The sequence below is a fragment of the Podarcis gaigeae genome (genome assembly GCF_964106915.1).
Source record: "Podarcis gaigeae genome assembly, chromosome: 8".
NCBI lineage: Eukaryota > Metazoa > Chordata > Lepidosauria > Squamata > Lacertidae > Podarcis > Podarcis gaigeae.
This window is the reverse complement of record NC_139684.1, coordinates 25,114,764-25,137,291: the sequence shown is the minus strand read 5'-3', so window position 1 is coordinate 25,137,291 and position 22,528 is coordinate 25,114,764. Positions and strand designations below refer to the sequence as shown.

At 46.5% G+C, this 22,528-nt stretch overlaps 1 protein-coding gene across 2 annotated transcripts in view; it reads right to left on the bottom strand.

Annotated features, from left to right (window-relative positions):
* Positions 1–16,122: 16,122 nt before the first annotated feature.
* LOC310850810 (kazrin-like) overlaps positions 16,123–22,528 on the bottom strand; it is a 209,725-nt gene continuing 203,319 nt past the window's right edge. For both annotated transcript variants that reach the window (XM_083752782.1, XM_083752781.1), the window contains exons 6-8: positions 21,280–21,410; positions 17,905–17,955; positions 16,123–16,718 (exon numbers count right to left, since the gene is read on the bottom strand). In XM_083752782.1, coding sequence (XP_083608908.1) covers positions 16,551–16,718; positions 17,905–17,955; positions 21,280–21,410 — 350 coding nt within the window. In that variant the 3' untranslated portion in view covers positions 16,123–16,550. The remainder of the gene's footprint in view (positions 16,719–17,904; positions 17,956–21,279; positions 21,411–22,528) is intronic.

Here is a 22,528-nt window from a genome sequence, read left to right as displayed (position 1 = left end):
CCGGCTCCCTCAGCCAATAAAGCGAGATGAGCGCCACAACCCCAGAGTCAGCCACGACTGGACCTAATGGTCAGGGGTCCCTTTACCTTTTTAATGGTGGACACCATCAGAGAGCAAGCATACCTTTTCCTCTTGCTCTTGAAAAGTCATTTCTGCAAAGGAAGGTTGTGGACAGGCAACAGGCCTGACAACAAGCGATCCTCTGCAACCAGGTATGTTCTACTTATGAGTAGATCTATTGCAATTCATGGATATGACTAGGTCCGTTGAGTACACTGAGGTCTACTCTGAGTGAAACTTAGTTGAATGCCACCCAAAATGTTGCCAGGGCCGGCCCACCCATGAGCCAAGGTGAGGTGACCACCTTAGGTGGCAAGATGCACAAGGGCGGCTGATCTGGCTTCTGAGGAATGCATTGCCTGCTGTCATGAACTGGCAGGGCAACAGGAAAGAAGGATGTAGCCAGGACAGGGAAACACGGGGCAAGCAGGGGATGGGGGAGGAGGTACTCACAGGATGGTGAAGGGTCAACACACAGGAACCAAGGCAGCAGGACTCATCACCAGAGCCATAGGCACCCCTCTCTCCACGAACAGGGCAGGATCTGAGGTGTAGGGAGCAAGGGAAGGGATGTTTTAGGAGGCTGAGGCAAGCAAAGTCCCACAGCCCAGCTCCCTAGCTGGCCAGGTGGGGCTCGCTAGCTCTGGGAGGAGGGGTGGGATTCCTCAGCTGGAGTAGGTTTGGAACAGATGAAGGTCACCTGCCTCATCAAGCCCAGATGCTGCAATCAGCAGGCCAAGTACACAAGGGAAGCAGAGCTGAGGGGCTGTGTTTGCTCAACTGTCCCTGTTGATGGACTTCAGCTTGGATGCTCCCGGATCCCTGTGGGACTGTGCTTCCCTTTGGACGCATGGATTGACTCCGAACTGAGGACTTGACATACTGATTTGCCACCAGGTATGCCAGGGGACACAGGTGGCACTGTGGGTTAAAGTTCTAGTAGATAAATAGGTACCGCTCCAGCAGGAAGGTAAATGGTGTTTCCGTGCACTGCTCTGGTTCGCCAGAAGTGGCTTAGTCATCCTGGCCACATGACCTGGAAGCTGTCTGTGGACAAACACTGGCTCCCTTGGCCAATAAAGCGAGAGGAGCGCCACAACCCCAGAGTCAATCACGACTGGACTTAATGGTCAGGGGTCCCTTTACCTTTTTATGCCAGGGGTTTGGGGCACCTGCTGCTATGGCGACAGTGATATCTGCAGTGTGCTCTTTGGAGGCCTAAACTGGACCCTCCAAGTGTCCCTATTTTCCAAGGACAGTCCAGCATGTACAGCACCTGTCCCAGTTTCTGATTTGATCCCAGAATGTCCTGCTTTTCCTTAGGATGTCCTGTTTTCATCAGAGAAATGTTGGAGGGTATGCCCCTCCCATGCTGGCCTTTGATTCCCACATCAACCATTGGATAGGGTTGATTTGATTCCACCCCTTGTGTCTGATATAGATCTCTACTCCCCCCCATTCTTCCTTGGTTGGGGAGGCAGCACCCCTGTGTGGTTCGTCTCAGGTGACAAAATGTTTTGGGCCAGCCCTGAATGTTGCAGCGTAGCCCTGACCTGTGTGTGTTCCCTCAGCCTGTGTTGGAGGATTGTTAACAACGGGTGTTAGCGTAAAAGGCAGGAGTCTCAACTCTAATCTGGGTGTTACTTCATTAGCATGCAACTCATTTGGGCAGGTTTTTCTGCATTTTCATGCTAAGGCCATGTTTTCTGTGCACTTTTTCCTGTTACATGGATACATTTTTGTTGGAGTCGAGTTCAGTTCTCGTTGCCTGTATTGTTCTGTGCCTGTGTTTTCCCATCCTTCTCTTTCATGTAGCCTTTGGCTTGCACCGTATCCTGAGTCAGTCTGTTCATGAAATGGTCTGGAGCAGGATCTAGAAGGGGTTTTTAATGTGATTCTGAGTTGCATTTTCTGCCTTTGGACATGAGATGGCATTAGATCCCACTGATACCTTCTTACATGCCTAACCTTAAGGCCGCCACTCTATTGGAGGAAGCATGGTTGATTAAATTGAGTCTTTGCTGGTTGATTGATTAAATCTACATACGTTTGCACCTGAGGAAAGAAGGATACTTCTAAAATCCCCACAGGCATCGTTCCATCAGGCAGAGGAATAGCCATTGCAAACAAGCATCAACAGTAGGGGGTGCCCTCACCACACACCCAAAAAATGGAATGGGGAGGCAGCAAGGTGCAGTGGTTAGAGTACTGGACCAGGAGCAGGAAGGCCCGGGTTCAAATTCTCCCAACTCAGACATGAAATTGACTTGGAGGTGTTGTGTCCATTGCTGTGCTGAAGCCAAATGTACCTCACAGGGTCGTTATGTGGAGGTAGGCTTGCCATATTTCAAGAAGTAAAAATCCGGACACAACTTTTGGGAAAGTTGAGCTTTTGGGGGGAAAGTTTCAGAAAAGCAGACATTTTGCTGATTTCCCAAAATTCCCCAGACACTACGTTCGTCATTGGAATCCAGACATATGGCAGCCATAGAGGAGGAAAATGGGGAAGGGAGAACCACACACAAGGCCTTGAGCTCTTTTGAGGAAAGATGGGATCAAAATGTAATAAAAAAACATTAAGTTTCCTGGAGCTGCAGAAGCAACTGGATGCATTGCTCTGTAGCGCAAGCAAAGCAGCACTTGTCTGCTTAAGGCAGAGGTTTTCAACCAGCTCCCTTGACCAACTCCATTCTTTCTGCAGCACCCCTCTGGGGCTCAGGAGCCCAGTTACATCACCCCTTGCCTGCAGAGCTGGCAGCCTCTCACCCTTTTTCAAACACCCTCCCTTGTGGAGTGTCCTCCTCTCTCTGTGGGAGTCCTCTGGGCAGTTGCTGCTGCCGTCCCTGGTCTCTGAGCTGCCCCCTGCCCTGCCCCAAAGAGAGGTGCTTCCCAGAGGCACCATTTAGCTGCAAGGCTTATAGCCTGGGCTGTTGCAACAAACAGCTGTGCAAGCCTTTGGGAGGCAGAGATGCGAGAGGGCATCAGAAGAGGGAAGGAAGGAAAGAGGGACAGAGGCCAGTGTTGCCCACGACACCCCTGACCATCATTCAAGGCACCCCAGGGTACCACGGCACACCGGTTGAAAACTACTGCCTTAAGGGCTTACCCAAAGCACATCTGACAAATTCTGGTTTGGAAGATGCCTCTTCAATACAGGGCACTCGTCAAACTGACTTAAAAGAGCTTGTGCATCTCAAGAGCGTGTCTGTCCTTCTGCAGCCTGGTTCTCCGTCCGTAGAAAAGCCCCATTATATCCCCTGCTAGAATGAGGACAACCCTCATCTTAGCTACGAAACCTAGTTTTCAAATTTCTGCTTTGGATTAATGGAATCTTGGTTTATTATTATTCTCCCCAAGGAGCAGCCTTAGCTCAGTGGTAGATCACATGATACTGTGTGCATGCGGACAAGTCCTGGGTTTAATCTTGTGCCGGGCTGAAAGCTGCTCTCCAGTTTCTCATATGTTTCTTCCTAACCACCCCCTGCCCCACCCCGCCCCTACTGGGCCACAGTAAAAGAGGCTTGTGATTTTCTGCCTCATTCTAGGATGCTTTAGAATGTCATCGAAAGACATAAGAAGAGCCTACTGGCTCAGGCCAAGGCCCACCTAGTCCAGCGTCCTGGTCTCATAGTGGCCAACCAGATGCCCCAATGGGAAACCTGCAAGCAGGATTTGGGCAGGGACACGATCCCCTGCAACTGACATTCAAAGGCGGTAATGCCTCTGACAACGGAGGTGGAATGTAGCTATTGTGGCTAGTAGCCATTGACTGCCTCCTCCCTCCATGAATTTGTCTAGCCCTCTTTCAGAGCCGGCTTGGATCACGACCTCTTACGAGTGTGAATTGCACTGTTTATGTTCTGTGAGAACAAGTACTTTTTATTTGGCTGGCCTGAATGTTCCAACATTCAGATTCACCAGATAATAATAGTAGTAGTAGTAGTAGTAGTAGTAGTAGTAATTTATTATTTGTACACCGACCATCTGGCTGGGTTTCCCCAGCCACTCTGGGCGGCTTCCAACAAAGATTAAAAATACATCAAAATGTCCAGTACTTCTCCCAGCAACTCTGAAATGGGCTGGTTTATTCCATATTTTGTCTGCTTCTTCTCCTGAAAGGGCAGACGGAATGGAAGCCTGGTTGCTGACCTTGCCTCTTCAGCAGCAACAAGGCTCTTGTATTCTTAGAACAGACCTTAAAATAAATAATATGCTATTGATCTTGCATGGTACCCTATGTTAGTCCTATTCTAAGGAGACCCATTGATGTTAACAGACATGACTTGCTTTCATCCAGTAATTTCAACGGGTCCACTCTGAGTAGGACGTAATTGGCTCCACTACATTCTTACTCATTCTTTGCTCTAAGATATGGTTCCCATAATTTTGAAGAACAAAAAAAGAGGACATATTTTCTAACTTCTAAGTGTGGATCGCTCTGACGATTCTCATTTTAAATACCCCTAACTATACGTAGGCTATAGAAGCTGTGATATATAGCTATGTTCTTAACTTTCAACAACAAAATAAAAATAATACATATTGCTCCCTCATTTGCCACGTGAAAGTATTTGGGCTCATGTTCGCTTCTTGGTGAACATAGGTGTGCAAACCATAGGGTTGCATACATCCAGAATGTCCTAGACATAGAAAGAATATGGCACTTGGAAGCAGTGTCCAGGCAGAAATCACTAAAATGTCCAGGAAAGTCTAGATTTGGTGAATTTCCACCAAAATAGCTCAAAAACCTCATTTTTAAAAATATTTTGCATCCCTAGCACACAACAATTTATTTAAAGTGTTTTAACATGTACATATAGAATCTCCTTAAGGTCAAAGTGATGTTAACTCTTTCCCTCCCAGACTCTTTTAGTTCTGCCACTAGAGAAAGGGCGTACCAGTCGATATAGTATTTAGCTAGTTTAAGATGCTGCTCTCTTATGATTCTCTGCTGCAGACTAGCTTAGCTGGGTGCCTTAGATTTGAGTCTAATGCACTAGAAAAAAAAGTCTTGGGTTACTGTAAAGAAAAAGAAAAACAAAAACTGGACATTTTGTCAAATTTTAAAAATCCATAGGGACAGAAATTTAATCCTGAAAAAGAGGATGTGTCTGGGAAAAAGTGCACCAATAAGTTGATGGCCAACAAACATTCTCAGTCTTTGTTTCCTCTAAGACAGAGAAGGAGAATCTGTGGGCCTCCAGGCTTTGCTGGACTCGAGTTCCCATCAGACCTGGGAGCCAGCATGGCCCAATAGTCAGGGAGTGACAGTCCAGTCACATCTGGAGGGCACCAGATGTTCCCCACCCCTGGTTTAGGACATGCCACATACGGCCAGTTTGGAAGTGCGGTCAGTGAGCAACCTCAAGGTTGGTGGGAAGCAGGGAGATGTTAGGGCTTCTGTGGGAGTATTTTCTGTTGCGATGGAGAGGCTAGCTTCTGCAGCTATTATGCCTCCCATTTTGCTGCTGGATGAGCAGGCGGCTATCTCTCCATCATGTTGGCATTAGCAACGGCTTCATGGTGGCCATCTAAACTAAGGTCTTATTGGGTGCTAAGGTTGACAGAGGGGGCTCACTTTGCAGGTCCGCTGCCCTCAGAAGCTTAGGTGGAGCGGCCCATAACAGGGCCTTCTCTGTGTCAGCCCCTAAGCCATAAATTCCCCCCTTGCACAGGTGCATCTGGTGCTCAAATTGTATAGCTTCCATTGTGTGCTGAAGTTGCCACATCTTTGACACCAGAGATCCATATTTTTGGAGCCCACACTATTCCTCTGATTGGGAAATATTTTCACTGAGTTTAATCTTACATTTTTATATTGCCGCAACCCATCCTGGGACCTTAGGGTGAAGAGTGGTGATAATAATAATAATAATAATAATAATAATAATAATAATAATAATAATAATAATAATAATAATATTGATTGTCCCACACACTTTGCGCAGCAAAAATATCCACAGAAACGAAACCCTCTTCTTTCTTCTTCTCAGCTCTTCCACTCAGTCTTGGCTCTGATATCCAAAGAGTAGCAAACAATCATGCCACATATAACAAAACGTACTTTAAAATAAGCTTTATTTAGTTGTTGTGTATTTTTTTTAATATTTTCATATCTGCATCCATGCCTTCAAGGAATTGTTTCTCCCCACACATGTTGGGGGAGGGAAGAAAAGAAAGTTAAATCTAATGTTACCCATAGTTCAGAAGCTATTTTATGGTAGTAGTTCTCTTTTAAATAAATCACCTTCTTAGTTTTGCTTTTAAAATAATTATTTCCTAATGTACAAAACAAAACCGAAAAGGAGGGGGGGAGGTTTTTGTTTTAAAGAGAGAAAACAAGAAAGCTGAAATGGAAAAAAGAAGAAGAAATGTCTAAATATATTCCATAAGTTTTGCTGTTTGGATTTTTTTAAACTCTGATTAAAAGGGAAGGTGGGGGAAGGGATAGGGATGGGGGTGGGGAGGGAAGGAATGTGTAGCATATTGCAAAGAAGTGACCCACAGTGAAATGTTCTGCCTCTTGTTTACTTGAGGCTAATGGGAACTTCCTTCTGAAATATAAACAGCAGCTTTGGAGAGGCAATTTTTGTCAGGATTGTGGCAGGGGGAGAGAAAGGGTTAAATTCCACTCGCTCACCCCCCTGGCTTCCCTGCAACTGCAATTTTACATAACAAAGGACATGCATAATATCTAGTTGAGCTGTAAGATACCCCTTGCTCTACCAACATTGGCTGGCAGGGTCCATTTCCACTTTCCCCAGGTAGCAGAACCTTCATGCAGTCCTCCTTGCAATCTTAAGACAAGGTGCCTCCATTTTCCAAAAAGATGGGATTCTCAAAAGCCAGCCCAGCACCGGAGAATCCATTGCCTTCCACTATGAAGAGTGGCAAAAGGAATTTGTTAAGCTTGCAACATGATGGGTTGGGTTAGCTGCCTATTAACTGGAAAATCAAAGTCTTGGGGACAGGGAAGAGATGGGATGGCTTTTGAAAGCACCTCCCAAAGCTTTTTTTTATTTTTTTGCCTGAGGTGTAATTCCTACTTAGAGCCCGGGCAAAAGGCAGATCTACCCCTGCCACTATCCCTCCCCCCTCCCCCTGGATTTAGAAAAAATCTGGGTTGATCTGTCAAAAAAATATGATTTGGTTGCAGAAATGCTCGATTGAAGGAAGCAATGGCCCATTTGTAACACCTGCGAGGTCTTGCTGGTGCAGAGGGGAGTTGGAAATCGCTGTGTTCTGGGACAGAGAGAAGCGGAGGCTTTTTTTATGTCAACAAAACGGGTCTGAGGCAGTTAACAGCTCCAGAGTTCCTGTGTATGTGCTGGAACCAAGGCGACATAAAAATGACAAACCAAAGCATGTTTGCATATCTTCTTTACTTGCCTTGCGCCATTTTATTCTGCTTCAGCTCATATGGGAGGAGCGTAGAGGCCTAGCACACCTCTTCCAACCCTTCTGAGATTCTATCAGCCGTTGTTGCACACTTTTGAGATTATTTCCATAACCATAAGGTCTAGAAACTTGGGCAAGGATAAGGGAACAGAGGTACCTATGTCTGCAGTAATGGTCACAGGCCAGAACTGCAGTGTACACAGCTCCTTGGGGGGAACTCCTGAACGTATCAGATAAAAATACTTAAGCCCAGTGCAGGATCTCCTCATGTATTAATTGTCCTTAAAACAGACTCCCCTCTGCTGACAGCGCATTTGATTTGGTATCAGGAATGTCTCCATCTTCTAAAGCAGGGGATGAAAGACCACAGGGCTGCAGCCCCTTGTTAGAACTTGGATTCTCACATGACATTTTCAAGGCAAATGTGTCTCCTCCTGAGAGTCACTCCCAAGCTTGGCTAAAATGACTCCACTGTGTAACTAGGGGAAACGTTATTGCCAGAGATGTGCTCCTTGCATGGGGGTGTGTGTGGAGCATGTGCCCGTGGCGATGCTGAGCTGCAGGGGGCAAAGTCCATAAGGAAACCAATCTCGTGCTATGAATTGAGTGCCCTGAATTGAGTGCCATGTCCCCGGAGCCATTTTTCTCCAGAGGAGAAAATGAACCAGGCTTCTCGGCACGCACAGATCAACAAGGAGCCACAACGTGCTTAAGTTTCCATGTCCTGAGAGTTGCACCTAAGGCAGTCACATGGCTGAGTGTCCTCACTATAGCACCCTGGGTGGAAAGGAGTCTGGGGGATGCAATCCAAAGGACATTGCTTGCTGGAAATCTACATGCCCCAGGCGTGTTGCTGTTCTGGTGTCCAGGCAGTGAAGGATGAATGAAGGCCTTGCTGGGATGTTTTCTGGGTCCTATGTTTGCTAGCAGTTTGGAGGCAGTGAGGCATGGCCCAGGACCCTGTGGATGGGGTTTGGGGGCAGCTCAGAGAGGGAGGGGATCAAGCTCAGTTTATTGGATCAATAAATTCTGAACTGAGAGTAGAGGGGGCTGTCCGTTACTCCTAAGCAGGTGAAGGTCATGGGGGAGATCTATGTTAAAAAGAGGTCTTACTACGATATTTGACCCTGGCTACTGGCCAGGCAAAGTGCAAGTAGAAAAATAGGTACCACTTCGGCAGGAAGGTAAATGGCATTTCTGTGCGCTGCTCTAGTGTTGGTGTTCCATTGTGCCAGAAGTGGCTTAGCCATGCTGGCCACGACCCGGATAAACTCTGCGGACAAATGCCAGCTCTCTCAGCCTGTAAAGCGAGATGAGCGATGCAACCCCAGAGTCGTCTGCGACTGGACTTAACTGCCAGGGGTCCTTTACTTTTTTTTTAAACTGCCCAGGCAAATTCAAAGCTTGACCTGGAAGCTCTTGTAGCCCTACCAGGTCAAGGGGGACCAATGAACTGCCTAGGTGGGTAAAGACACTCTGTAGCCCAGGAGGACACCACAGTCCAGGGGACTTTCAAATACTTCACACCTCAGCTGTTCCAGTATGGATTTCAACATCCCTGGCCAGCAAGTTTCTAAAAATAAATATTAATAGGAATTTTGAATCAATATTTTGTATTGGCCACCAACAGTAGCTTCACCCACTTAGCTCCCTACCATATTTGCCAGCTCTTAGGTGTGAGCCACAATCTGCCCCCTCTATTGAAGACCTCTTTGCCTGTGTCCCAGCTCATGTAGGAGGGAGCAACAGAGATCCCGAGAAATTTGGAACAAAGCTGAGGGCCTCACGGAGACCCTAAGCTCATGGTGGGGTACCTTCAGCCTACAGGGCTAATCAGGCCTGATGGGACTCATTTGGCCCACAAAGTGATGTTTGGCCAAGCCCACATGCCCCAAATTGAATGGTGAAGGAATGTCTAGGCCAAAGAGGGTTTGGAGGCACTGCTGAGCAGTGGCACCTGCAAAGCTGTGTGCAACACACTTGCAAAAGCCTTGTGCGTTGTACTCTGCAAGTGACCATTCGCTGGTGTGTGACTCTTCGCAAACTCTGCCAATCATTTGGTTGTCTGCTTGGGCTCTTGGCACCATTATCATTGAGGCTATTAGGCCATTGAGAAACGAGGGAGTTAAGGGTCCTGCCTGCCAGGCAGATCCAGTTCTCTACTCTGCAGCTCACTTGCACCCTTAAATGGGCACCATGCTGATGAGCTGCTGCTATTTCAGGGTCCACAGATCTTCCTTTGCACTTTCTTCATTCCTGCTTTTATGTCTGCAAAGAAATGGTTGTTTAGCACCAACAGTGCAGCTGCTGCTGCAGAGGCCAAAAAACAGGGCAGTTAGTTTTCTCATCTTGTTACTGACATGCAACGTGTGTGTTTGGAACCCTGTTTCTTATTTCTAAATTTTCCACAGTGCTAGGCATGTTTAGCTGTCAGTTTGTTTGAATCCTATCCTCCGCATTGCAAATTTGCACCTGATGCTTTGATAAACCCTGCAAAAAAAGTGATAATTGCATTCTCGTGCTTGTGTCGAGATCTTTTGTGTGGGTGTTGAGACCTGTGCGTGTGTGTTTTCAATGATGTAAATGTACACACCTGTGGACTGACAAATCTCTGCCAAAAAGCAAATCTGATACAATTGTTCAAGCAATATGCTAGAGCACATGCGCCCATCACTGAAACACTGCACAAAACACCTTATGCAATCATGTACGCAATCACATCTGCATCACTTTTTGGGCAGTGATTTATCAATGCACGTAGGAATGTTGGAAGCTTTCTTATACCACTAGGCCATATTTCGTAGTACTCTTTATACTGGCTGGAAGTGGCTCTCCAGGATTTCAGCCACGGGTGTCTCTTAGCCCTACTTGCAGATGCCGAGGACTGAACTGGGGACTTTCAGTTTGCAAAGCAGATGCCGTACCACTGAGCTATAGCTCCTCCACCAGATGCTCATTGGTACTGTAGAAGTAAATAAGGTGAGGAAACTTGGGTGCCCTTGAAAAAACGCCAGGAGAAAACACACACCAAACAAACTCTGCTTCTCATTTGACACTAAACCATGGCTTAATAACCGATAGTTATTAGCACTAGGTGTGAGCCCAGTTCAGAAGTTTCACTATGGTTTGTTTGTTGTTGGCAAGCGAAGAACTAAAACCATGGTTTGTTTTCATTATTAATTTAAAAAATATATACTGCTCAACACAGTAAAAAAAATAATACCCCCTAAGCAGTTTGCAAAAATAAGAGTTCAGCAATAAAAATGCAAACATTCAACAAAATTACATAAAAACTGGGATAAAAACACAACTGTGTATCATAAATAAAACTGAGCCCTGAACAAAAAGCAAGGGCTATATCAAACTAGGTTTTACTCGGAGTAAACCCAATGAAATGAATGGACCTAAGTTAGCCATGCCCATTAATTTTAATGCATTCAGTCTGACCTGGACTCGCATAAGATGCAGCCCCCAAAATGTAAGAGAGAGAGTCCTGGGAAACCTGAGTAATGACATGCTTTAAAGAGGCACCTGAAGATCTTCACAATCTCTGCCTTGTGCTTTATGCAAAGAGGGAGCAACCCAGAAAGTGGCTGCTGTTGTCAAGAAAGTCCGGTCCTGTGCTATTGCCAATGGGCAATCAGCTGGTTGTGGAATGACCAGCAAGCAGGAGTTGAGTATAAGAGCCTGTGGTTCTCAGCAATGAGCATTCAAAGACACACTGCTTCTGGGAGTTGGGAGCAGAGCCACTATGGCTGGAAGCTACGAAGAAGCTGACCCTCCATGAATCTGTCTAATCCTTTTTTTAAAAAAGCCATCCAAATTGTTGACTAACATTGCCTCTGGTGGTAGTGAGTTCCATAGTTTATCTATGAGCTGAAGAAATGCTTTCTTTGGCTGCCCTGAATATTCCAGCACTTGGCTTCCCCGGATGCCCAAAAGTTCCAGTGTTATGAGACAGCGGGGGGAAACTTTCTCTATCCACTTTCCCTGTATCATGCACACTTCTATCCTGTCACTTCTTGGTCATCCTTTCCTTAAACTAACCCCCGCCCCCCCAATGTTATAACCCTTGATCTGCTTTGTTTGCCCTTTTGTGAAAGCTTTCCAGCTGTAAAATATTTGTTTTGAGGTGAGATGCACAGAGTATTTCAAGTGTGGCTTCACCATAGATTTATCTAAAGGCATCATGATATGGACAGTTTTGTTTTCGATTCCTTTCCTAATGATCCCTCACATGGAATTCACTTTTTTTGCAGCTGCCGCACACTGGGTCAATACCTTCATCTGGCTATTTACTAAGACTCCAAGGTCTCGTTCCTGGTCAGTCACTCCCAGTTCAGACCCTATTAGTGGATATGTGAAATTTAGGGTTTTCGCCCCAGCCTTACAGTTGCTTACTTTGAACTGCATTTACTGCCCGTTGCCCCTAGGAAAATGAGACAAATGTCTCCCTCTGTCTCAACTGCAGGATTACAAAATTTGGTCCAGAGTTCTCCCAATTCTGCCAGAGGATCTGGAAGGGCTAATGATCAATTGACCAAGGAAATACGATCACGTTCAGAAGTGCCATGGTTTCTGGACCAGCAGTCCTTGGATGTAAAGTCATCAAGAAATAGTAATTCTGAGGAGGAGGTGGATCCCTAATCCTTCCTGAGTATATCTGCTGGCAACGCAGTCCACACACCAGTCCCTGAAACCCAAGGAGGTACTTTTCCCACAGGATTCTAATCAGTAGTGGTCAGATTCCTTGGAGGCTCAAGAATACCCAGGTGACTTTCCCTAAAGGAGTACTCGAAATGCCAAACCCCACTGCTAAGAAGCCAGCAGTTGTCTTGAAGAGCACTAGTCCTTTAACTGGCCATCAGCAGCGCTCCAAGGGTTGGGCTTTCCCCATAACTTTTCGGTTCAGACTACAAAGCCCTGGCAGTTGCTTCAGGCCAGTGCTGAGACAACATGATCTCCCTGTCTCAGCTGCAGGGTTGCTATCCGTGGTCCTGAATGCCAGCTACAGAACTCTGTACAGCATCTCTGCTCTTGATCAGGGTCCTGGCCTTGTCTCAGGACCAAGGCAGCTCCAGATCCCCAGGCCTACGCTTCTTCACCTTGTTTGCGTTTCCTCTTGTTGGTGGAAACTGATGGTGGGTGGAGAGAAGAAACCCAAACTACGTTCCCAGTAGTTGTGTCAATGGGCCAAGCCAGTGTTTTCAACTGTGTGAAGCAGCAATAGGTTTTTGTTGACATAAAATATCACCTTAGACAATGGGCCATTGCTTGCTTCCATACCTTGGTCCTACAGAAGCAACTTTTTTCACTTGCCTTTTCTCGCTGAAGTCTCCTTGACATTTCAAATCCAAGGAAGACGTTGGCCATTTTGTGGCTGAATTATGGTTCACTCATTTCTGATCTGAATGCACATTCAGAACATCAGTGTGTGAAATCCCTGATCTTGCCTGCGGGATGGGGACAAATGACAATGTCAAGCGAGGGGTTGAGACAGAGTTCAAAGCAGCTTTGGATGTTCTTGCAAGGCTTGAACTTCAGTCACTCACAATCCATGAAAAACTATCTAGGGAAATAAGTAATAATATTGCATCACTGTGCTGCTCTGAGCAGTGGCAGCAGCTGATATGAGTTAACCAGAAAGTGACCTGAACTGACAGAAATGCACATTTGGCATTTTGGTTGGGTGTTCTGGCAGAGAGCCAGGGAGAGGAGGGGGGTGGATGGAGGCAGGGAGAAGGGAAATGGGGAAAACTAACATTTGTTCTCTTGGCATCAAATCCATCATACTTCAGCTCTGCAAATTCAACTCCCAGAGAGCAGGGAAGTAGAAACAGCACCCGTCCAAAACCCCCACCCAACGTGGAAAAATATAAATTCCAATATTTATGTAATAATTTAGTTAGAATACATCTTCTGTATTGTGCAAATAAATTAAAAACTAAAACAATATAGGGAGAAAAAAGAGGGTTAAGGAATTATTTCAGATGAGTATGCATTAAAAAACAAAATAGAAAAATTAGGAAGATAAGCGAGAGCGAGCACTTTACATCCATATGATTTCCAGGTATTTTGGCCTGGAAGAGGTCATCTTACTGGGGTTTGGGGTCTTTTATTTTTGGAACTGGGGGTGGCTTTGCACCCAAAGCCCACTCCCCTTTGTACTCTGACCACAAGTAAGAATATGGTCACTTATGAACTGCAGCATAAATGTTTCGTTTGCCACAAGTCTGGCTCAGAAGCCCACTGTGGGCTGAAGGATCATGTCTGTCACATGCAAAAGAAAAGAAAGGTCCAGAGAGTATCTTTGCACAATCGCTCGCAGAAAAAGCTCACAGTGATGCTGTCCGTCTTTATAACCATTTTGCTTGTTACTTCCTCCTACAAATGAACCTCTGTGTGGTGGTTTTCAGTTGCAGATAAAAAGGAAAGGATACAGTGTGTGGTATCCAACTATGTCTGCCTTAAAGTAGACCCACTGAAATTAATGAACATTGCCAGCTTAAGGCCATGAATTTGAATGGGTCAACTCTGAGGAGAACTTAGCTGGATACAACCCAGAGCTTTCACCCAAGCATTTTGTAGTAGTAGTGGTGGACCTAAGCAGATGCGTGGAATTAGTCCAGAACAGCCAGAAATGCCTACATATTCTGCTAATGAGGGTTTCTAATTTCAGTTTCTAATTTTTCCAATCTTAAATTCAGTCCTCTATATTTCTATACTATTTCTATGCTATTTAATCACAGTCCATTTTAGAAAACAAACAGATACAGCATAGTTCTACTTAGAAGTAAGCCCCACTGAGTTAAACAGGAAATATTCCCAGGAACAAGATGGCAGCCTTAACACACTCTCTCTCTCTTTCCCCCTCTCCACTTAAGATTTGTTGGCTGAAATCGCCGCGACGGGGTGATTGGTCCCGTTGCTTGGTCCCTGCTCCTGCCAACCTAGTAGTTCGAAAGCATGTCAAAGTGCAAGTAGATAAATAGGTACCGCTCTGGCGGGAAGGTAAATGGTGTTTCCGTGTGCTGCTCTGGTTCGCCAGAAGTGGCTTAGTCATGCTGGCCTCATGACCCGGAAGCTGTACGCCGGCTCCCTCGGCCAATAAAGCGAGATGAGCACTGCAACCCAAGAGTTGGCCACGACTGGACCTAATGGTCAGGGGTCCCTTTACCTTTACCACCTCTTTGCTTTCACTGGAAGGCAGCAATGTCTGCAGTGAGTGACTGGATAGCACCTCCTCTTCCTGGTTTCCCTGATATCTTCACAACTAAAAGGACTAGAAACGTACATTTTTTAAAAACTAACACTACACATTTAGGAAGTGGCAGGGTCTTGTTTTTAGCCAGAGCTCACTGGAGCTCAGCTCCAGCACCTCTTAGGTGGGTGCCATTGCCAATCAAAGAGGATGAGTTTGGATTTGATATCCCGCTTTATCACTACCCGAAGGAGTCTCAAAGCGGATAACAATCTCCTTTCCCGTCCTCCCCCACAACAAACACTCTGTGAGGTGAGTGGGACTGAGAGACTTCAGAGAAGTGTGACTGGCCCACGGTCACCCAGCAGCTGCATGTGGAGGAGATGCGAACCCGATTCACCAGATTATGAGTCTACCGCTCTTAACCACTACACCACACTGAAAAAGGGAGAATTTCATGGTGAGAATTTCTAGAAAAATAGCACTGGGACACGTCCTCCAGCATTCTGAAAGTGGGGCTGGTCCCCACAGCCTCTCTTCCTATAGGTACAGCCCTAGTTTCACCACCTCAAGAAGGACATATTTATAAGAGGAGGCAACCTATTGCCGACAGGGACTCCTCGCCTCACGGTGAGATTTCTCTGGTGATATGATTGTGCAAGAGCAGGGATGGCCAACTTCTCCAGTCTTAGGGAACTCCATATGGCAGCACAGAAATTCCCTTTATCTTAGGGATGGCATTCAGTATAACACCTATTCAAAGCAGACCATGGAAATTAATGGACATGATTCTGTTAGGTCCCTTAATCTCAACAGGTCTTCTCTGAGTAGGGATACAACCCCTTGGCTTAAATTCAGTAGGAGGTTTCAAAAGTGATCAAAGCAGAGGGGACACCATCCACATATCCAACCATTATAAGAATGGGAGGTGGTGTCTGCAGGCTGGACCAGAACCCTGGTGGGAGGGGTTTTGGATTCAATTCATCACCCCCACCTGCTTGCTGTGGACCCAATCCAAATAAGTGTCTGGCGTCTCCTACTTGCATTGGAGCAGGACTGCAAGGAGAGCAAAAAGCTATTCCACACCAAGGTCTCAATCCAGACTGGGGGCCCCACACCTGCTGTTTGGACTTTGGGGGGAAAAGCTTTCATGCAACAGAGTGGTCTTCCTCTCCAGTCTAGCCCAACAAGCTTGACTTGGTGGCTGGATCTCTTGCCCATAAGACAAGGCCGTTGCCCATCCCTGCCGCAAACACACTTCTGAACTGCTGGCTTGCCATGAGATAGCGCGTCCGCCCCACCAGAACAGGACATGCCATTTCTCCCTTTCGGCAGCCATCTTGGCAAAAACACACGAGACGCAGACGTCATCTCAGGGTGGGATGCAATAAAAAAAGGGGGGAAGGGGGAGAGAACAGCTTTTTGGGGGACAGGAGACATTTACAAGCACACAGTGCACAATATTCCTCGTCGTCGTTGTTATTTACAGATACACAGCAGTCCTTCAAGTTTTTCAAGTTTCGTAAAAAAAAGGGGGAGGGGGGGACGAAGAGGAAAAAGAAGAGTAAAAAAGAAATGCAGGGAAAGCAGGGTCGGAGGAGGCGGGGGGGAGGGAGAAACAAAACAAATAAAAAAGAAAGCACACCCCAGAACAGAACCAGGGAAGGTCACACAACACGACTGGCATCGCTCCATAGACAACAGTTAATGGGGGGGCGGGGTAGGGGGTTCACACAGGGGATCGCTGGGGGTTTATGTACAGTGGGTTACATTAGAGGCCACGGGCTCACGATCCGCTGGGTTCGGTTAGAGGCTTTTTTTTTTTGCTTGCGCACACAGACACTCCCACACACGCACGCACACCAGAAGCGGGAGCGGGAGAGGTAGGCCGTCACCAGTCGGCGTCCTCCTCGATATAGTAATCGGGGGCGGTACCATCGAAGAGCCCGGGGTCGAGCGATTTCCGTTGCTTCCCTCTGGCAAAGACGCGGGAGATGGATCCGAAGCCCATTTTCTCTTTCTTCTTTTTCCGTTTTTGGTCTTCGAGGTCCTCTAGAGACTGGGGAGGAAGCAGATGGCAGGTTTTTCCATGGAAAGCACAGAATCGTAGCACTGAAAGGGACAGCCAAGGGTCATCTAGTCCAACCCCCTTGCAATGCCAGAATCCTTGCTAAAGAATCTCTGGCAGAGGACCACCCAACCTCTGCTGGAAAACCTCCAATGAAGGAGAGGCTACCATCTCCTGAAAGAGATCGTTTAACTGTCAAACAGCTCCAACTGTCAGAAAGTTCTTCCTAATGTTTAGCTGGAATCACCTTTCTTGTAATTTGAATCTACTGGTTTGGGTCACACCGGGGCAGCAGAAAACAAGCTTGCGTCCTCTTTTGTGTGGCAGCCCTTCAGATGTTTGAAGATGGCTATTGTATCAGACAGGTGATGAGCAAAAAATGGGGGGGGGGTGCTTCTGAAGTGGGGCCAGTCAGAGATGGGCAACTCTGTTTATTTGGTTTTCTTATTTTCCCACTCTTACATTTGCTTCTCCACATTTCTAAGTTGCTTAGTGAATCCCACCCCCCCAAAGTATCCTAATGAAAATTCATCACAAGTTTAATGAGAGTTTCTCCTGATATACACATTTGCCTAATGCACACACATTGTTGCAATAAAAAACTCCTTTTAAAAATGCTGTTTTCAGCACTATATGCATTTTCATGCACATTTAACCCTGGCAAATGCATTTCTGTACTCATCACTACTTGGCTGAAGAACTGCCAAGAAATATGAATTTCTAAGGATGGCCTTGCTTTGGTCCATACATTGTTTCAGGAACTACAAATTATGCAAGTTTGACTCTAAGTGAGATGAGAACTGATTTCCTCTACTACCCCTGACACTTGAGGTTGACAGTAGCAGATACATTGTTCAGTATATTGTTTATGGATCGGACCCTCTACAAATTAAGAAGACTGATGCACCTGGGTTCCCTGTAAACAATGTGGGTTGTATCCAACATTATAGTAGACCCGATGAAATCAATGGACACAGCTTAATTAATGGACATTTCCTCATTAATTTCAGAAGGTCTACTCTGAGTAGGACTTACTTGGGTGGGTAAAGCCCCCTAAACCCACCTGCTCTGAGTTTAATGCCCTTGGATCTCCTCCCACCCTTACGACACATCCTGGAAAAGTCCCTTTCAAAAGGTTTAACACATGTCTGGCCACGGAGGATGACCCGGTTCTTACCTGGACAATTGGGTTGTGCAAGTTTTTTTGTACTGGTCCAGGACTATCTCCCTGCCAGAAGAAAGAGGAATGTCAGCTTGACACATAGAACAATATAGCCTGGAGCCTGTGCGTGCTCAATGCCCATTGCTGAAGCGCGCCTGGAACCTTCCCCCAATGGACTGGCTGGATGCAGAGGACTGGTGGAGAAGAGGTAGCAGACTGGGAGAAGGTGGTGTCAGAACAGGGTTTACTGAGCAGGGAACAGGGTTTAATGAGCAGGAAGAGGCTGTGGCAGAGAACAGTTTAGAATCAGAATCAGAAGCAGAGGCTGGAGAGGAGAGGAGACAAGAGATAGAGCTGAAGAAGGCTGCTGAAGAAGCCAGGGGGTCTCCCCCTCCTGCTGCGACCAGCTCCCCTCCCTGCTGGCTGCCCAGAACCCACAGAGGTATGAAGAGGGTGGAGCAGAAACAGACAAGGTGACTTGGGCAGGAAACTTAAGGAGTTGTGGGAGGGTGGGGTCCTTCAGTCCTCGCAACTACCTCACTGAGGCAAGACCTACTGGGAAGAGTTGCTGTGCTCACTAGGCCTGAGCTGTTTTTGTTTCTTTGAATAAGGAGTTAACTTCATTGACACCTTGTGAGTAATTGCTGACCAGCTCCTACCTTGACATTCGAGATATGTTGTACTTTGCTGTGAAAAGCCCACTGGCTGGCTGAGGAATAAAAATGATGATGGAATGGCAGTGGTTGGCTCTCAGTGGTTGGCTTTCAACACAGGCTTCTTCCCTGGGGTAAGATCGGCTTATTCTGTACCTTCACAGAGAATGGGCAAATGAGGCACTGCCCCAATAACTTCAGTCCATCTCTAGCTAGCCCTCACTTGCCTGTTTTCTTACGCAAGAGCAATCTAGTAGGGCAACGATGCACGTCTGCCTCCTCCCCTTTAGTCTCAATGTTGCTTTGTAGAAGATGGGGACAAAACTAGAAATAGCTGGTTCAGCCTCTTATTGGCTCCACCTGCTGTTGGGTTTTCTGCCCCACCAGTCCCAAGGGGCGCCAGACACCACTACCATCACCTTGGCATCACCAGGTGGTTCCACAAAGATCTAAATTCCTCTGAGAACTCATTCGGGAAGGGTAAGAAAGTCTAGTGGGGCAGATGGTAATAAGCAGATGGTTCATGTCAAAATATTGTCATTCCGTTAAAACACACACAGCCAGCCAGAGCTAATAGGAAGTTCTAGAATTAGCTGGCTCTGCCTGTCTTTGGCTCTGGCACCTACTGTGAGTCTCCCTGTCCCATTCCCAAAGGGGACCAACCACCTTTGTGTATCTCTCGTCCCTGAAAGCTGGAATGCGGTCAAATGGAAAACAAAAGCACAAATGAGATTCAGTGTCAGGGCACAACTAGATGGCAGGCAGGAGATCTATAGGGGAAGACCCATCAATGGGTTCAAAGGAGGGCAACAAAGGCAGTCATATAAACTATATTCCAGATCCTTAATAGCAATATTTCATTGGGTGGTGGGTTCATCATTTCCCCCTTGATAACCACTTAGCAATCTGATCAACAGGTCAATAAATGTTGTAATTCGACGGACTTTTTATTCAAATCAAAAATTAAAAAAGGAGTGGAAACGTTTTGATCAATATATGGCAAAATATTGCTCAAAAAAAGATATGCTAATATGCCTAGATTAAAATGTGAAGTACTGGATGGAAGAAAAATTAGTAAGGAAAGATAGCAAGAATATATAGATGATTTGAGAAGGTTGTAGAATGCAAAGATTACTGTATAATTGTATAATGTGGAGGAACTCGAGTGGGGGCGGATGGAAGTGGGAGGAAGGAGAAAAGAATAATATGATGGATTGAGGCATAGAAATGTAAATGTATGGGGGGATGGGGAGGAAATGGTGTTGGCTTTGGTACATCTATATTGTAAAGTAATATGTGAAAACCAATAAAAAAAAAGAAAGGGAAAAAATGTTGTAATGACCTCCCTACTGGAGATGTTATGGGCTGTGTCCAATTAAGTCCTACTCAGAGTAGACCCACTGAAATGAATTGGCCTAAGTTAGTTACGCCCATCATTTTCAATGAGTCTGCTCTGAGTAGGACTAACCCTGGAGTCAATGCAGCCTTCATTTTTGACTGTGATGTGCAACATTCAACAATGACGTTATCTTGTACGTTTTCATCTGCAGGGAAAATGACAGTTTCTGTGAGTGGATGGAGAGACATCTTGGGCAATATGATAGGGCAAGAGGTGAGGACCCTAAGTGAACATTGGGTGGGATCATTACCAAAAGGTTGCCACCCTTTTATCTCTTTTGGGAGGAGCCATTTAAAATAAATAAATAAAAGCACACTGTCTTTCGATGAACTTAGACCCCTGAGGAAGTTTACAACGAAAAGTTTTACAACCAACATTGGCACGACAATTCCTTCAAAAAACCAAAACGGGGTGGTTGTGTGCCTACAGGGGTGTAAGTGAAAAGGGCTCACCCCAAACATAAGGTGGTGGTTTTCTATACGCTCAGAGAATTTCTTAGGTATGTTTTATGTTCAAAAAAGAAAATGAAACATAAAGGAACCTTGAAACGGCCTGACCTGAACCTGTAAACTTCTGGGACATACGAAATGTTGAGGTGGGAAGGGAGGAAAGAGGATTTAACTGGTCTGCTAAACCCTCAAACAGGGAGGGCTATAGTCTAGAGGGTTGCATGCCGGGGACATGAACTCATTCCTGAAATGCAAAGGGTTGTTTCAGGAGGAAGGAAAGACGAAAGGAGATGCATTTCCCACCCTCCAAAATCTGCTCCCTCTCCAACAGCCAGCCCCCAAACTTGAGCACAGCAAAGGAAAATGTTAGATATGCTCTCCTTGAACCCTGACCCATATAACTCGTAACTCCTTGTTCCAAGGAGACTGGAGCCCTGAACAGGAACATTTGTCTTATGGGAAAGGGATATACTTCAATATTCCATTGCAGATTGCATTTGCCCTTATTAATTTATTTATTGTATGCACCAAAATACGAAGGGAGCACCTGAGTGAGACCAAAGACCTATCTAGTCCATTTTGCTCTCACATTGACCAATCAGAGGCACCAAAGGGAAGCCTGCACAAAGGATCTGAGTGCAATGACAGCTTTCCCCCACATGGGATCCCCAAGAACTGGAATTCAGGGCCATACAGTCTCTGACTGGTGGAAGGAGAACATAGCCATCATTAAAAAGCAGCAGCAGCAGCAGCAGCAGCAGCAGCAGCAGCAGCAGCAGCAGCAGCAAAGCATCCGACCACAGGAGTCGGCTCGGGCGCAAGCGAACAAGGCAAGCAAGTGTGTTAGAACAGTGTTAGGAACATCCAATGACCTGCAGAGGCGCCTTACATTGCAGAGGGAGTGCGTTCGGTGCCGCGGGGAGTTGATGTCGCTCGGCGTGGACGACCGGTCACCTTCTGCTGCCGACGCATCAGAGATGATGGAAGGCTGTCGGGAATGACACGGGCTCACGCGGACCGCTGAAAGGCAAGCATCAGAGAGGGGCAGGTAAGTCTCCGCCGTACTTGCTGCGGGCGGAAGCTTCCTTGGGGCTCAAGGAAGCTCGAGGCACTGAACTGGCTCTCTGGGATCACCTGCCTTCCAGGACTGGGGTTTTCTGCGCAGGTGAAATGATCAAGCAGCCTTAGCATTTCAGGACCTTGGATAGCTCCAACTTGGTTGCAGGGATGTGGGACCTGTGGCCTTCTGAATGTTGGGAGTTTGACTTCCGTCAGCCACAACCAGCCTGGCTATTGGTCAGGGAGGATGGGGTCTGCATTACAGCAACTTCTGGAAGGGCAGATGTGGGGCATCTGGCCTACCGTTTGACAGGTGTCTCCAGTGGCACAGGCAGCAGGGAATCCAACCTAATAAACTGAACGATGGTGAGAACGCTAGAGGGACCCTTAATGGAAACCATAAGGCCCATTTCCTGACTCCCCCCAGTCTTAGTCAAATGATTCCCTGCCCAGTAATGACGGGGTCTGCCAATAAAGGGCCTTGAGGTCTCTCTGCCCTTCCAGTATTTGAAATGCTTGTCTTGATTTGAGTCTAGGGGATGGTCTACACTACAGTTCTCTAGGGTTCTCTCCCATTCTTACCTCGAGATGCCAGGGATTGAACATGGAACCTTCTCCTTGCAAAGCAAATACCCTACTCCTGAGCTGTGCTTTATACAGTGGGTGGACTTTTGCCTGGCAATCTTTAAAGGGGGACCCTATACAGTGGTGCAGTTAAGTAATATTTGACTCTGTACTTAATGGTCACACCCCCCTCCCCTCCCTTGCTCGGATTATAGTATGTCTTATTTCATTGCTTTCCAAATGTGATGTCAGGATGCTGTCAGTGGCTCCTGGCTGGTTGCCCAGGAAGGTATAAAGACAAGGAAAAGTTTCTTATAGTACTTTTTTATTTCAATCTTTACAGATAGAGGCTATAGAACATGGGCAGGCAAACTAAGGCCCGGGGGCCGGATGTGGCCCAGTCACCTTCTACATCCGGCTTGCAGACGGTCCAGGAATCAGCATGTTTTTACATGAGTAGAATGTGCCCTTTTATTTAAAATGCATCTCTGGGTTATTTGTGGGCATAGGAATTC